This window comes from Camelina sativa, chromosome 1, assembly GCF_030686135.1.
Source record: "Camelina sativa cultivar CO46 ecotype springtype chromosome 1, ASM3068613v1".
In the NCBI taxonomy this organism is placed as follows: domain Eukaryota; kingdom Viridiplantae; phylum Streptophyta; class Magnoliopsida; order Brassicales; family Brassicaceae; genus Camelina; species Camelina sativa.
Window position 1 is genome coordinate 17516093 of NC_141880.1, and position 15579 is coordinate 17531671.

The 15579-nt window shown below is 36.0% G+C and overlaps 2 protein-coding genes across 3 annotated transcripts; both read left to right on the plus strand.

Moving 5' to 3' along the window:
* Positions 1 to 1921: 1921 nt before the first annotated feature.
* Positions 1922 to 6159, plus strand: LOC104698831 (vacuolar protein-sorting-associated protein 11 homolog). Its single transcript, XM_087460351.1, has 6 exons — positions 1922 to 2644; positions 2806 to 2979; positions 3067 to 3375; positions 3455 to 5206; positions 5339 to 5704; positions 5854 to 6159. The coding sequence occupies exons 1-5, from the start codon at positions 2429 to 2431 to the stop codon at positions 5684 to 5686; spliced, it is 2799 nt and encodes a 932-aa protein (XP_087316477.1). The 5' UTR covers positions 1922 to 2428; the 3' UTR covers positions 5687 to 5704; positions 5854 to 6159.
* Positions 6160 to 6292: 133 nt separating this feature from the next.
* LOC104698847 (cytochrome P450 705A22-like) lies at positions 6293 to 9011 on the plus strand. 2 transcript variants are annotated; one of them, XM_087460354.1, is made up of 3 exons: positions 6293 to 6431; positions 7127 to 8074; positions 8157 to 9011. In XM_087460354.1, exons 2-3 carry the CDS (start codon positions 7157 to 7159, stop codon positions 8772 to 8774), a joined length of 1536 nt encoding a protein of 511 aa, XP_087316480.1. In that variant the 5' UTR covers positions 6293 to 6431; positions 7127 to 7156; the 3' UTR covers positions 8775 to 9011. The 2 variants fall into 2 exon arrangements, with proteins under 2 accessions (XP_087316480.1, XP_087316479.1); XM_087460353.1 differs by lacking the exon at positions 6293 to 6431 and having other exon boundaries at positions 6960 to 8074.
* Positions 9012 to 15579: the final 6568 nt, after the last annotated feature.

Sequence of the window (15579 nt, forward strand, 5' to 3'; positions counted from 1 at the left end):
TATTTTATCTAAATATAAATAATTCTGTTTATGTTGTGTCAGAAAAAATACATTGTACATTATTGCCTCGTGACATGGGTATTTACGTCTTTTTAAGTATCTATTATGGTTTTTTTTTTGTGGGAACAAGGAGACAAAGCCTCCCGCAAGCATCCTCATCCACAATCCAATTGACATCATTTGGACACGACTCTGGAAACCCAACAGTAAAGTAAAAGGATAGGAAGCTACCCCATCTGCAAGACGGTTTGCCTCTCTATACACATGCGTAATCCGGACTATTCAGTACCTAGAGAGAAAGCCATGACACAAGCGTACAAGAAAACATAAGGGATGCGTGTCGCTAATCCATGAGAGTAAAAACCCCACCACTACCTTAGAATTTACTCCAACCTCCAGCCTCCTAAGATTCATTCTCCATGCTAAGTGTAGACCAAAATAGACCCCCCATAAATCCGCTAGCGGGGCCAAGCATATACCAATATTGAGAGAAAAACCGCCACACCATCTCCCCGTATGATCCCGCACAACACCCCTGTAGTGGCCAAACTCGGAGAACCACGCGCTGCTCCATCCGTGCTAATCTTCATCCATCCCTCCTCCGGAGCCTTCCATGCAATCATCCGCTCCACCTTGACCATGTTATCCTTCCACGGCTGGTGAACACAGTGCGCATGATGAACTTCCTTAGCAAGTTCTTTAACAAACTTCACTCTATCCCTGCATTTCCCAATTACACCAAACACATTCCCACATCTCCATTTACATCCCCACCACAAACCCATAGCAAAAAAAGTCGACCAAGAACAACCACCCACATCAACATCCACTCCCATGTTTTCATAAAGCCACCCCAGAAGCGGTAGAACAGAAAAGAGATTTCTATTGTGGTAGAATATAAAAGTTTATATTCAAATGTGGTACTCTCAACAAAATTCCCTTTCTTTTTGGTGGTATAGTAGTTCAAACGCCAATAGTTGAGTCACTAGTCCATGATTTTGAATATTGATAGTGACTTAAAACAATAAATTTTTAATAACAAAATCATTATTTATGCGGCCTATTTTTTTCACTCGCTTGTAGCCTCGTGAAGTGAAACTCCAAATTCCAAGCGGACTCTGATCTTATTCTCAAACATCTACATACTTTGGGTGTGAATGGTTGCAGCGGTTGGGGCAGACAAATCCATCTGCGGATCAGACCGCTTTTTATTTACCATTCATTATGTGTAGTCCGCAGTGATGTGGTCTACAGAAAACAGAGGGTCTGAATGGTAACTGCGGTCGGGGCGGACAAATCTGTCTGCGGACCAGACCGATCTGTTTGAAGTGTGGACAGCAAACCGCTGCGGTCCAACTCTATTTGTAAAGAAAAGAGGTCCGCAGTTGGTCCGCTGCGGTTTTGTTTCTGTTTTGTGTAGACTGCATCACTGCGGACTACACATAATGAATGGTAAATAAAAAGCGGTCTGATCTGCAGATGGATTTGTCCGCCCCAACCACTACAACCATTCACACCCAGAAACAAAACCGCAGCGGATCAACTGCGGACCGCTTTTCTTTACAAATAAAGTTGGACCGCAGCGATTTGCTATCCACACTTCAAAAAGAACGGTCTGGTCCGCAGACAAATTTGTCCGTCCCGACCACAATTACAATTCAGAACCTTAGTCATTAACACATTTAATTCCAAACCACAACTTTACAAAGTCATAGAATGGCATATCTCACCATCATAACCCTCAAATTCGTATTTGACACATTTCACTCATCATGACCATCAAATCATGGTACAACATATCTTGGTCGTCCTAACGAGTCCAATCTTATAACTTATCACAATTACCAATCATAATCAGGAATCAATTCATTCCCCAATCTAAACCACTTTACTTATATGACATCATGTAACAATCGATCACGAACCAAAATCATATATATTCATAAAAACTATAACGTACAGATGCATAATTTTGGGTATAGAAATTTAGAATCCATTCTGATATCTTGTCGGTTAGGTTTCAATTTTTTTATTTTATTTTATTTTTTTATTTTTTTATGGTTTAGTTTTTCACTCTCTGTGAAATAACCAATAAAAATGTCAAAGACTTAACTGTACCCTCATTCGTTTTAACGTAGTGCCTCAAAAGATGTCTTAATCAACAAAGTTAACCACAGAATTATGAAGAAGAAAACCTAAGCATTTAAAGTAGATTTAGAAAGTTGAAGATTTGAAAGCTAAAGTTTTTTTTTCTGAACATTTTTCTCATCCAAAATATTTTGTTGATTTCAATTATCTGACGTGGACACATTGAGGCTAAAACATTATAGTACTCCTCCTTTCTCATTCAAGGCCAAATTGGGCTGATCTGATCAGAAAAAAACACAACAAGAAAACCCTAAAAATTCAAAATCCTCGATTCGATTCAATGTACCAGTGGAGAAAATTCGATTTCTTCGAAGAGAAATACGGAGGTAAGATACCTGATGATGTGACCGGAGATATACAATGTTTTTCCAGTGGCCGTGGCAAAGTCGTCATCGGCTCTAACGACGGATCCGTCAGCTTCCTCGATCGCGGCATCAAGTTCGATTCCGGTTTCCAAGCTCACTCTTCCTCCGTCCTCTTCCTCCAACACCTCAAGGTATCTCTTTCTTCTTTGATCCCCTTGCTGAATCCATTCGTTCATCAATTTCACAATCTCCAATAGATTTTGCTCCCTCGATTTAGCTTCAATTTGGTTGATCCTTGCTCATCGATTTTACAATTCCAGTTGATTTTCTTGTTTTGTGGGATGTTTAATAGCAAAGGAACTTCCTCGTTACCGTCGGAGAAGATGAACAAATATCGCCGCAGCAGTCAGGGATATGTCTCAAGGTGTTTGACCTTGACAAAGTGCAAGAAGAGAGCACTAGTTCTTCGACTCCCGAGTGCATTGGTATTCTAAGAATATTCACCAATCAGTTTCCTGAAGCTAAGGTAGAGACTAGTAGTAACAATAATAATGATCTCTTCTCCATTCTAATGCGTAAGGTTTGTTGATGGGAAAGTTATGTGCAATTGCAGATTACGTCTTTTCTAGTCTTGGAGGAAGTTCCACCAATATTGCTTATAGCCATTGGTTTAGATAATGGCTGTGTTTATTGTGTCAAAGGAGACATTGCACGAGAGCGTATCACTCGGTTTAAGCTTCAAGTGGATGGACGATCCCCTATTACAGGCTTGGGGTTCAGGATGGATGGTCAAGCGCTTCTTTTATTTGCAGTAACTCCTGACTCGGTGAACTTGTTCAGTATGCTGGCGCAGCCACCTAAACTGCAGACTTTGGATCATATTGGTGGCAGTGTGAATACTGTTACAATGAGTGACCGCTCGGTACATACTTCTCTACTTTGGTTTTAAGTGTATGTTCTTCTTATCTTCTAGTCAGTTGAAAAAATGTTGTGCTCTACAGGAACTAATAGTTGGTCGACCTGAGGCTGTTTATTTCTATGAAGTTGATGGACGTGGTCCTTGCTGGGCTTTTGAAGGAGAGAAAAAATTCATGGAGTGGTTCCGTGGCTATCTTTTATGTGTCATTGCTGACCCTAAAACTGGGAAGAATGTTTTCAATGTCTACGACCTTAAGAACCGGCTTATAGCATATAGCATAGTCGTTGATAAATTCTCCCATATGCTCTGCGAGTGGGGAAACGTATTACTTATAACGGCTGACAAATCATTGTTGTGCATTACCGAGAAGGATATGGAAAGCAAGTTAGATATGCTGTTCAAGAAAAACCTGTACACAGTAGCCATTAATCTTGTCCAGAGTCAGCATGCCGATGCTGCTGCTACTGCCAATGTGATGAGGAAGTATGGTGATCATTTATATGGCAAACAGGACTTTGACGAAGCTATGTCTCAGTACATCAACACAATTGGTTACCTTGAACCATCATTTGTGATACAAAAGTTTCTGGATGCACAGAGGATCTACAATCTTACGAATTACCTGGAGAAGTTGCATGAGAAGGGTCTAGCATCAAAAGACCACACAACTCTTTTGCTAAACTGTTACACTAAGTTGAAGGATGTAGAAAAGCTGAACACATTCATTAGAAAAGAAGATGGCATCGGCGAACTGAAGTTCGATGTGGAAACAGCCATTAGGGTCTGTCGTGCAGCCAATTACCACGAGCATGCAATGTATGTTGCAAAAAAGGCAGGAAAACATGAGTGGTATCTGAAAATTTTGCTTGAAGATCTTGGGAACTACGACGAAGCGCTGCAATATGTTTCAAGTCTTGAACCCAGTCAAGCTGGGGTTACAATAAAAGAGTATGGTAAGATTCTTATTGAGCACAAGCCAAAAGAGACTATTGATATACTCATGCGACTCTGCACTGAGCAAGGGACTTCTAATGGTGTGTACCTGTCCATGTTGCCATCACCTGTGGACTTTATCAATGTGTTTGTTCAACATCCACATTCATTAATGCATTTTCTCGAGAGATATGCTGAAATAGTGAAGGATTCACCTGCTCAAGCTGAAATCAATAACACACTCTTGGAGTTATACTTGTCCAGGGACTTGAATTTTCCATCAATCTCTCTATCTGAAAATGGTCTAAATCAGGACACAACAGATCATTCAGTAGCAGCTGCGGCGGCTAAAGCTCATCCTGAAAAGAGGACAAATGCTGATTCAAAGGATGCAATGGAGAAGGATTGTACAGAAAGACAAAAGAAGGGACTGGAGTTGCTGAAAATGGCATGGCCGTCAGACCTAGAGCAACCCGTCTATGATGTTGACCTTGCTATAATTCTTTGCGAGATGAGTTCGTTCAAGGAGGGACTGTTGTATCTTTATGAAAAGATGAAACTTTACAAAGAGGTTATTGCTTGCTACATGCAGAATCATGATCATGAGGGACTAATTGCATGCTGCAAAAGATTAGGTGATTCTGGCAAGGGTGGGGATCCATCTCTTTGGGCAGATCTTCTCAAGTATTTTGGTCAAATTGGAGAGGACTGCACCAAAGAGGTGAAGGAGGTTCTTACTTATATTGAACGGGATGATATCTTACCTCCTATCATTGTTCTTCAGACCTTGGCAAAGAATCCCTGCCTTACACTCTCTGTCATCAAAGACTATATAGCCAGGAAACTTGAACAAGAATCAAAGATAATTGAAGAGGACCGGCGTGCAGTAGAGAAGAATCAGGTTGATAGTTTCATCATCAATACATTTTTTATTTGTTCATCTAGTCTGACCTTTCAAGTCAACTAGAAAATCTGTTCTCGTAATGCAGACCGTACTTCTGATCCAAAAGCCTTTTGTGTATGAACGGTGCAGGAAACGACAAAAAACATGAGAAAAGAGATTGAAGACCTCAGGACGAATGCCAGAATATTTCAACTTAGCAAGTGCACCGCGTGCACTTTCACATTGGATATCCCAGCAGTCCATTTCATGTGTATGCACTCATTTCATCAACGCTGCCTTGGTGACAATGAAAAAGAATGCCCCGAGTGTGCTCCCGAGTACAGATCTGTGATGGAAATGAAGAGAAGTTTGGAGCAGAACTCGAATGACCAAGATCTGTTTTTCCAGCAAGTGAAAGGCTCGAAAGACGGGTTTTCTGTGATTGCAGAGTACTTTGGGAAAGGAATCATCAGCAAAACTAGTGATGCAACATCTTGATTCTCTTCACGCCTGGGGGTAACCGTAACTACTGAGCTCATTGCAAATAACTCAAAAAGTTTTCCCTTTTCTACTTTGTTGAAATCAAGTCAAATGAGAGCATCTAATTACAAAATAAAGATAATATGGGAGATATATCTTCTCATTTATTTATCTTGTCTGTTCAGGGATTGGTGGCTAAACGTCTCAAAGTGAGGCAGGCACGAACTGTATGGCATCTGTGTATCTGTGAATGTGAGGTATCCTTTGAATCTACTTTATCGGCTTAGGTATTGTATAAGAGTGAGTTGCTAGTGAAGTTGGGTCAGGCTCAATGCTTCTTCCTGTTTGCATTTCTGAAATACTGTAAGGATACCATGCATATATATGAACAAGTTATAAAATGTTTTTGTGTGTATGTTTGCGTTTTGTATAATCTTTGGAACTCCATAAGAGAACGTTTAAAGTAAACATGTTGTTGTGTTTGCCGTGCATTTGGTTAATCGTTCTGGTAAACGACTTGCTCATTTGATCAATTTCTTAATACTTGCTCAAATTCTGACTCTGGTTCATTATGTGACACTCAGAATTCAAAAAGTTAAATATCTATCAAAGCATATTTTTCAGTGTCCAATTTTTCTGCTTACGAGAAGTACTGGGCAAATCTTAAGACTTGGCTGTCAGAGTTAGTATTGGGCGATTTGTAAGACTCAGCTGTTGGCGTTCCTACCATCGAACACATGCATCTCAACTCTCCGATTCAATGGTTCGTTTGTCTCCTTTGATTCTGTTTTAGCTACGTTTAGGGTTTCCAGCAGTTTATCTTTCCCTTCAGATCTTTATTGGAAGTTGAGAGTTTAACCATGGCTGGCACAGATGAGTTTTGTTTGGTTTTCAAAAGGCGGGTAGAGACAGTTTTCGGTTTTTTTTTCCCTTGCTTCCCGTGTGGAGATACTGTATTGTCAAAAAATTAGAGTTATTGGTCTTAGTTTTGGCGTTTTGAACAAGTACAGAACCTTCCACTTGGGTCACCAGATCAATCATTCGGGTTTACGTTGATTCCGTTAATATCCTCGAGAAGCTCGAAGCAGTAAAATGCTTCTTGTGATCCTTTAAAAAGCATAGAAGTAGTAGCTCACATAGATTCGACCTGCAAATATGACGAGGCGAACTTATTGTACCTCACTGATGACGATGACTACAAATTCACGAAACGGTTTAAATATCTCGAACTCCACGCAAAAGGAATGCTGCAGAGAGTTATTATCAAGGAGCTATGCAAAAAATTGAAGATGAGTCACCTACGGAGTATTTACTTTTTCGATGTGATCAATGTGATCAAGAGTTAATATTATTTTAAAATTGTTAGGTGTCCATTATTTCATGTTCTTCCAAATAGAAAGCCTTTTTTTAAAGTAATTAAAAAATCATAGATGAACTGAATTCTTGATTATGTTTCAGCTCTGAGCTCCCTCTTCACTTTGAGCAATAATGGCAGCAATTATCACCGTTGACTTTCAGAACTGTTTCATCTTCATCCTCCTATGCCTCTTCTCACTCTTTTGTTACTCTCTCTTCTTCAAAAAACCAAAGAACTCGCGAAGCTGTGATCTGCCTCCGACCCCTCCTTCTCTTCCAATCATTGGTCATCTTCACCTTCTCCTCTCTGCACTAGCCCACAAGTCTCTTCAGAAACTCTCCTCCAAGTATGGACCTCTTCTCCATCTACGGATCTTTCACGTCCCCATCATCCTCGTCTCTTCAGCCTCAGTGGCCAGCGAGATCTTCAAGGCCCATGACGTGAACGTTTCCTCTCGCGGTGTTGCTGCCATCGATGAGTCCCTCGTGTTTGGATCTTCTGGTATCATCAACGCTCCCTACGGAGATTACTGGAAGTTCATGAAGAAGCTCATCGCCACTAAGCTGCTCCGACCACAGTCGATTGAGAGGTCACGAGGTATTCGTGGTGAAGAGCTGATGCGATTTTACAACAGCCTTCTCGATAAGGCGAGGTTGAACGAGAGCGTTGAGATTAGTAAGGAAGCAATGAAGCTTGTGAACAACATCTTGTGCAGGATGAGCATGGGAAGGAGTTTTTCAGAGGAGAATGGTGAGGCAGAGAAAGTCAGAGGATTGGTGGATGAATCGTATGCCTTGACCAAGAAGATGTTCTTGCTTACTTTATTGCGCAGACCGCTCAAGATGTTTCGGATCCCACTGTTCGTGAAGGAGATAATGGGAGTTTCCGACAAATTCAATGAGTTGCTCGAGAGAATTCTTGTGGAACACAAAGAGAAACTGCAAGAGGGGTATCAAGGTACGGACATGATGGATGTCTTATTGGCTGCTTATGGAGATGAAAACGCTGAGTATAAGATCACTAGGGATCATATCAAGTCGTTTTTTGTGGTAAGTGTTCCTCATTATGTCGATTTTATTTAAAAATCCAAACGAAATTTACATATAAAGGTTCTGTATCTTCTCACTGCAGGAGCTTTTCGTTGGAGGCACTGATACCTCAGTGCAAACAACACAATGGACAACGGCAGAGATCATTAACAACCCTAACGTTCTTGAGAGAGTAAGGGAAGAAATTGATTCCGTTGTAGGGAAAACAAGGTTGATTCAAGAAACTGATCTACCGAACCTCCCTTACTTGCAAGCGGTAGTCAAAGAAGGGCTAAGATTGCATCCGCCTGGCCCTCTCTTGGTAAGGACGTTCCAAGAAAGATGCGAGATCAAAGGTTTCTACATACCGGAGAAGACAACACTCATTGTTAACGCTTATGCTGTGATGAGAGATCCTAGTTCTTGGGAAGATCCTGACGAGTTTAAGCCGGAGAGGTTTCTAAGTTCTTTAAGTGGGCAAGAAGGCGAGAAAGAGCAAGCTTTTAAGTACCTACCTTTTGGCAGCGGAAGGAGAGGATGTCCTGGAGGTAATCTAGCTTCTATATTTGTAGGAACCGCAATTGGAGTGATGGTGCAGTGCTTTGACTGGAAAATCAAAGGAGATGAGGTCAACATGGAAGAGACATTTGAAGGAATGAACCTAAGCATGGTTCATCCGCTTAAGTGCACGCCAGTTCCTCGAACCCTACCTTTTCCTTAAATTTACTTCTAAGATTCCCAGTTCGGGACACTCGATCTGGTTGAGAACATGTAAGAAGTTTGCTTCTTGGATTCTATACATGTTCAAAGAAGTTCCATTACATTTTCAGTCTTTTATGTTTGTTATATTCGAAATTTCGATATTGTATATGCAAGAAAGCTGAAGCATTGTATTTAGCTTACCAAGTTACATTTATTTGAAATCTTGGTATTACCAAGTGGACCTCTTAGCCCCAAATTCTTAGGTTTTATCTATTTAAAATTAAATCAAAACTAAGAATATTGTTAAGAATTTGCCTCTTAACTAAGAGGTTAAAGACACAATAAGAGACGACGACGTGTTCGAATATTGTTGGGTGTTGTTTTAACACAAAAGTTTTTTTTTTTGTTGATTATTGTTCTCTTCCTCTTCTCTCTCTTTCTCGAAGTAGAGACTGCAAAATCGATCCATGGAGCTGATGAGTCCCAATAATTTTAAATAAATATGCTTATAGTCTCGCTGGAATCGATCTATCCCTTGGTGGAACTGGTTGCCCTGTATTTATCCAAAATGGGCTACTTTTATTCAATCTATTAAACTCCCACAAGATCCAAAGGCATCCTTCTTTGCTACATGTCAAGAAGCTGTCCGTAAAGATGTCGAGCGTGCTTTTGGAGTCTTGCAAGCTCGCTTCGCCGTAGTCAAAAATCCGGCTGTTGTCCATAATAAGGAAACAATTGGAAAGATTATGAGAGCTTGTATCATACTTCACATGTGGACTTAGATATACATTCAAATGTCAGCAATATGATGACCATGCTGAGCAAGCGGAAGGAAGTTCGTAATCAAATAAAACATCAACAATTGAAGGATGATTTGGTTGAGCATATATGGCAAAAATTTGGCACAAATCAAAATTACAACTAAACTTTGTCCCTATTTGTGATTTCTGCTTCTATTTTTATATGTTTTTATGTTTTGTATGTTTAAAAGTTTATGAATGCAATAATAAAATCTTCATAGTTTAAATATTTAAAAATTATATATATATTTTTTTAACTAAGAACCTCACTTTTAAGAGTTTACCATTGGAGAAATACAAATTTAATTAACAAACAAAAGTTCTTAACTTATAAAAGTACACTTTTTATTACTAAAAAATGTAAGAACCCCAAAAATCAAAACCTACCAATAAACATGCTCTAACAAACTCTTATACAAGTCGCTTTATCTATAAAAACATCCTAGAATTTTGATTCTTCTTATTAATTACGTGGAAAGCCTTTGCCTTCGTTGACATTCTTCATCATACGCTGGATGTATTATGATGGTCTTCCCTGATACTCGGGCATGTTGCAGTTGCGTAACCATTTTGGTAGTCTCACCGGAAATGGAAGTTCCCCAACCTCATAGAATGAAGTTCCAAGCAAACCTTCGATTATGTCCGGTTGCATAAAGTGGACCAGCAGCCATATGAATAAGCTTCTTTCTTTCTGTCTCTGATCGATTTTAATTATAGTGTTTGTAAAAATAAACATCCACAAAAAATCAATATATACAGTTAATATTCTCGTATTGACAAAGGTTCAACTGTAGCACATTGGCTGCATGCATGGGGCTGTAAGATCATTTCCATCCCACATCTTTTAAAATTGGGATCTCAAATTTATTTTATTAATCTTTTAATACAATAATATTATCTAATTTAATTAGTTATTTTTTTTTTAAAAGTAGACCAATCAGATTGTGACACAGAAGCAAGAGAGGGTCAGAAGAGTGTCTCTGTGGATCACCTACGAGACCTTGTGTCTCTTTTTTCCTCAGCTTTTTAATTTTTTTTTGTTTTTTTATTAAAAGACATCCTACAGGACGTGGGATAAGAATACTCTAATATATAATGAATGAGTTTCTCCATGATTTCCCAGGAATTACTTTTTAATATATAAGGTTAATATTCTTATATCAACAAAAATTCCGCTGTAGCACATTGGCTACATGTATAGGACTAAAATTAATAGTGAGTGAGTGAGTGAACATATGATTATATGAGACGAAGCTAAAAAATGTCTTAACTCTTTCATGTTGAATTTAAATAATATGAATTTTAATATTCAATATTCAATATTATTCTATAATCTAACTAAAATTTTTAGAAAATCTATATAATAATAAAAATCTGAATAAATGCCAACAAAAATTACAATTTTTTGTCGTACTGATCAACTTATGGAAATAGTATTTGTGATGTCCATACATGATTCTACTACAGTACTATGATTCATTGTTGGTAAGAACTAAGAGTGTAGTCCAAATTGGTTTTAGACCAAATTCAAAATAATATTGTGACTCGAATAACTTTGAAATAGTGGCTAAATCAAAATACTATGCTCGGATCTGCCCAAGTTTGGACCAATATTTGTTAAAACAAAAATGAACTATTTATTTATTAGCTAAACCAAAAAAATATCTTAATCTATTTGTCTCAACAACAGTTTAGTTAGAATTATAATGGTGTGCACGAAGCCCAGATTGTCCCCTAATAGTTTCTAATTTGAGTTATTAGAGGCTCTTTAAGCCATCCATATCAGTTTTTTTCACATGATGGAGATACCCTACACATATATTGTACAATTTAACTCTTTAATTTTGGTGTGTTTCTTGAGATTATTAGAGAAAAAATATATGGATTCATTTAGGTCCAATATATGGATTCATTTATATCCATATATTACAGAGAAGCAATAGGCGGAAAAAATTACGAATCAGAAATCTGAGAATTTTTCATAGATCGTGACTATAATAGGAAAAAAAATTAATTAAATCGTTATAATCGAAATGATTATGAAAAGAGACAAAGAGACTTGGTATAAAATGTTAATTTTCTTTTTGCTTTACTTATGACGATTGGATCTCTAAATATTATGTTTACATGACAAGCTAAAAAAGGTGATGTGGATGACTTTAGGAGCCTCAAATAGCTATTTTCATTAGGAACTAGATGGTTGTTCACGCGATGTGTGAATACTTTATTTTTAGTTGTTTATATATTTTTATTGATTTGTAATTATGATAGAATCATATATATATATATATATACATACATGATTTGATTTGATTGTTTGATATATTGAGTATAGTTTACATTAAATTTTATATAGATATAAATTATAAGGGTAATTGTATATATATGACAACAAATTAGTAATTTTTTTGGTTATTGAAATGTTGATTATATATATATAGTTATTATTCATAATAAAATCTTGTTCATATTGTTATGAGAAACATTTGATTTTCCAAAAAAGTGGATGAAGACAAAAAAATTCCATGTAACAAAACATGAAAGTTTTATTGGGCAGAATTCCACAAATCTCAAGGCAAGACAAGGTACGCAATGGATGCTAGCAGCTGTTTCTCTTCTCATCTGGATATGTTGCTTCACAAACTACAAAGGATAAAATGATGGAATAGTGAAAGTATGAGAAAGTTGAAGACCATCTAACATTTTGAGTTGGATGCTAAAAATTCCTAAAATATATCCATCATAAATTACATATTTAGTATTTTAATATCACCCTTTTCTATATAACTTTTTTCAAACGGTTTTCTAACATCATAAAAATGAAAACGCATTATATATAATTAAAAAAAAAATTCCAACTAATTTCATCGATAAGTTTTTGCATTTACGTAACATCTTACATATATTTTTTAAAAAGAAAAAAGTAAACTAACAAATAAAAATCAAAACATATGTAAAATATAAACAAAATATAAGTAAAATATTTTTTCATGTGTGTTTTAATAAAAAAATAAAACTGACTCTCAAATGTCATACCATCTCCTTTTCATTATCAGGTTAGCATTTTGTTAGTTCATTTATAAAAAAAAAAATTTGTATAAAATTTAATACAAATTCTCAAGTTTTAATGTGATTTTTAAAATCTTTCTTTCAAACATCTAATACTATAATGTATTAATACAAATAAAAGATTAAGAAATATGAAGCTAAATTCATATTTAATAATATATTATTGTTTTCTATATTTCTAAAAGAAATCCTTAGTGAATTTTAATTAACAATATAATGAAATTAATAGACTTTATATATTAAAAAATTAATAAAATGACACATGTCAAAAAATTATGATTCACATGGCAGCTTGTCAGAGATTTGATTTTGTAGAAACCTAACATTATTATATAAGCTATGTGTACGTATGTTACAAAATAATATAACAGTTTATATTGATTTAAATTGTGTGTAGTGACTAAGTAATTAATATTGTAACGGTTGGACTTATTAAAACCCACTTGAATGCATTCATTTTAAGATTCGCTCCAAAATTACACATCAGTTTAATGTTAATAAATAATATATATTAAAACATGAAATTTTAAATGATACAATAATGTGAAACTTTAATCACAAACAATAATCTAAAGTGTGACTAGTGTTTTATTGGTTATCTTAAAAAGAGAAAAATAAATTGATCGTAAAGTGTTTTTTTGGTATACCTTATACTTTGCTTCAATTTTCACAAACACATTTAATATGAAATATGATTGAAGAAATACATTTTGTATATGATAGAAGACATATATTTTATATTTATATCAAATGAGTAGATAATTAAGGTATAAATAATACATCTGTTGCTGAAAAATAAATAAATGAATGTGTTTATTTGCAACACAAACGTTACATAAATAAACACAAGTCACTGCACAAATATAAATAAGACATGTTAGCAAAAACATACTATTTCAAAAAAAAATATTATAAAACAAATTTGAAAGTGAGTAGATGCCTAACACGGGGAAAACAGTAAAAATCAACCCAAACTATTTTTCAAACGCTTTTTCATACCTGAACTTTGGCACCTTGTAAAAATCGACCTAAACTATCCAAAAAAATCAAATTTAAAATCTGAACTATGTAAATTTGGCCGATTTCAACATCTATTTAAACAATGTTAATTAGCGGGTTACCAGTACTGAGCTAAGATGACAGCATGACAAAGAAATGAAATTAAAATTAGTCAAAATGTCGTCATTTTGAAGTGAAAATAATATTATTGGTTAGAAGATGGACTCGAACCTGTGGAGCATAAGCCACTAAAATTACTACCATACCATTGCGCCATATTGATTCATTATGAACTAGCTCACAACGTTTCAATATATCCTATTTGTTTTTGTCTCTTCTTCTTCTTTTGCTTCCATCGGGACTGAGACCAGCCGCCGGGACAAAAGCTCTAGAATCCAAAAATCAAATTGGAAAAGAAGCCCATGTTAACCCAAGTACTTCCAATAACAATCATGCTAAGAACAATTTGATTTATTCATATCAATTTGAATCATAAATTGGCAAATCATAATCGAAATTAGAAAGGTTGTCTCTACTCTTAATTTGAAAACGACATGAGGTCAATAGCTTCGACGGAGAGAAACCAATCACTTTTTGCCGGAGTCCACAGATCTGGAGATTCCTCGGCATAGTAAAAGAAGAAACGGCGTTAAATGAACAAAGCGGACGATTAAAAGGAAGTGATACTTGTGACGACAAAAGAGAGATCATTGCACGCAGAGAGGAGAGACGAAGATGACAAGCCCGACAAGTCCAAATTTTTGCTCTACAGATAACTCTGTTTAATAAGTTATCCTACAAAAGAAGACCAATAAGTTGCTGTGTCCGAGTGGTTATAGCGGAGAAGTTAATTTTATTTGGGCTTCATCCACCCGAGTTCAAATCCTATAATATGTGATTTTATAGTATTTTTAAAACTAAAACGACGTATGCAAATTCTTGTCATGTGTTTGCCACAGTGTCATTTGACTCAGCACCGTTAACACGCTAATTAACACTGTTTAAATAGATGTTGAAATCGGCCAAATTCACATAGTTCAAGTTTAAAATTTGATTTTTTGGATGGTTTAGATTGATTTTTACAGGGTACCAAAGTTCAGGTATGAAAAAGCGTTTGAGAAATTGTACATGTATGAAAAAGCGTTTTATGAAAAAGCCGTTTAAAAAAATCCGATGTATGAATCGAACATATTAGAATTGTACATGTATGAAAAAGCCGTTTTCCGTTTTAACTCCTCTCCTCAAAACTTTTAGCTTTTTGAAAATTGAGAAAAAAGCCGAAAAATACATCATCTGTTTTTTATTTGGACGTTTAATACCTCGTCTTTTTCGTTGGAAGAAAAATACCTCATTTAATTATCGTTGGCTTAGAAATATTTAATCTTTATATTGTTGCCGGATTCTAACCCACGGTTTAACAGTCTTTAACGGACGTTACGGATCATCAAACAGGCGGTAAATCAAATAACTTGTGTGTATATAGATATATACAATACATTTACCTTATTTGAGTGATATGTTGTCGTAGTGTAGTGGTTAGAAGTGGGTTGGTTTAGTTTCCTAACCACGCTTCGAACCCCCCTCCTCCCCTAAAACTTTTTTTATTTTTCTTTCTTCTTCACACGATCAGTCAAAACTCTAAAGAATTGTTGAAGAAGAGTGTTTGATTGTTTGGATTCTTAAAAGTTTTTCTGTTCTGTTTTGAGATTTTTCGAATCAGATCCAACGAATCAAATCTGATTTTTATTTCTTTCATTTCCAGAATCTGAAGAGTCATACAAACTCTCCCCAATGATTATCCTCGCTGTTGTTTCTAGTGGAAAAAGAAAAAAAAACATCAGAAAGTGTAAGATGGTGAATTCAAACTGGCGTGCCCAAGTGTTTAATAAGACAAATGGTACCAGTGGACCATGTAAATATATTCACCAAAGCATCTATAAATTTTTATTTATCTAT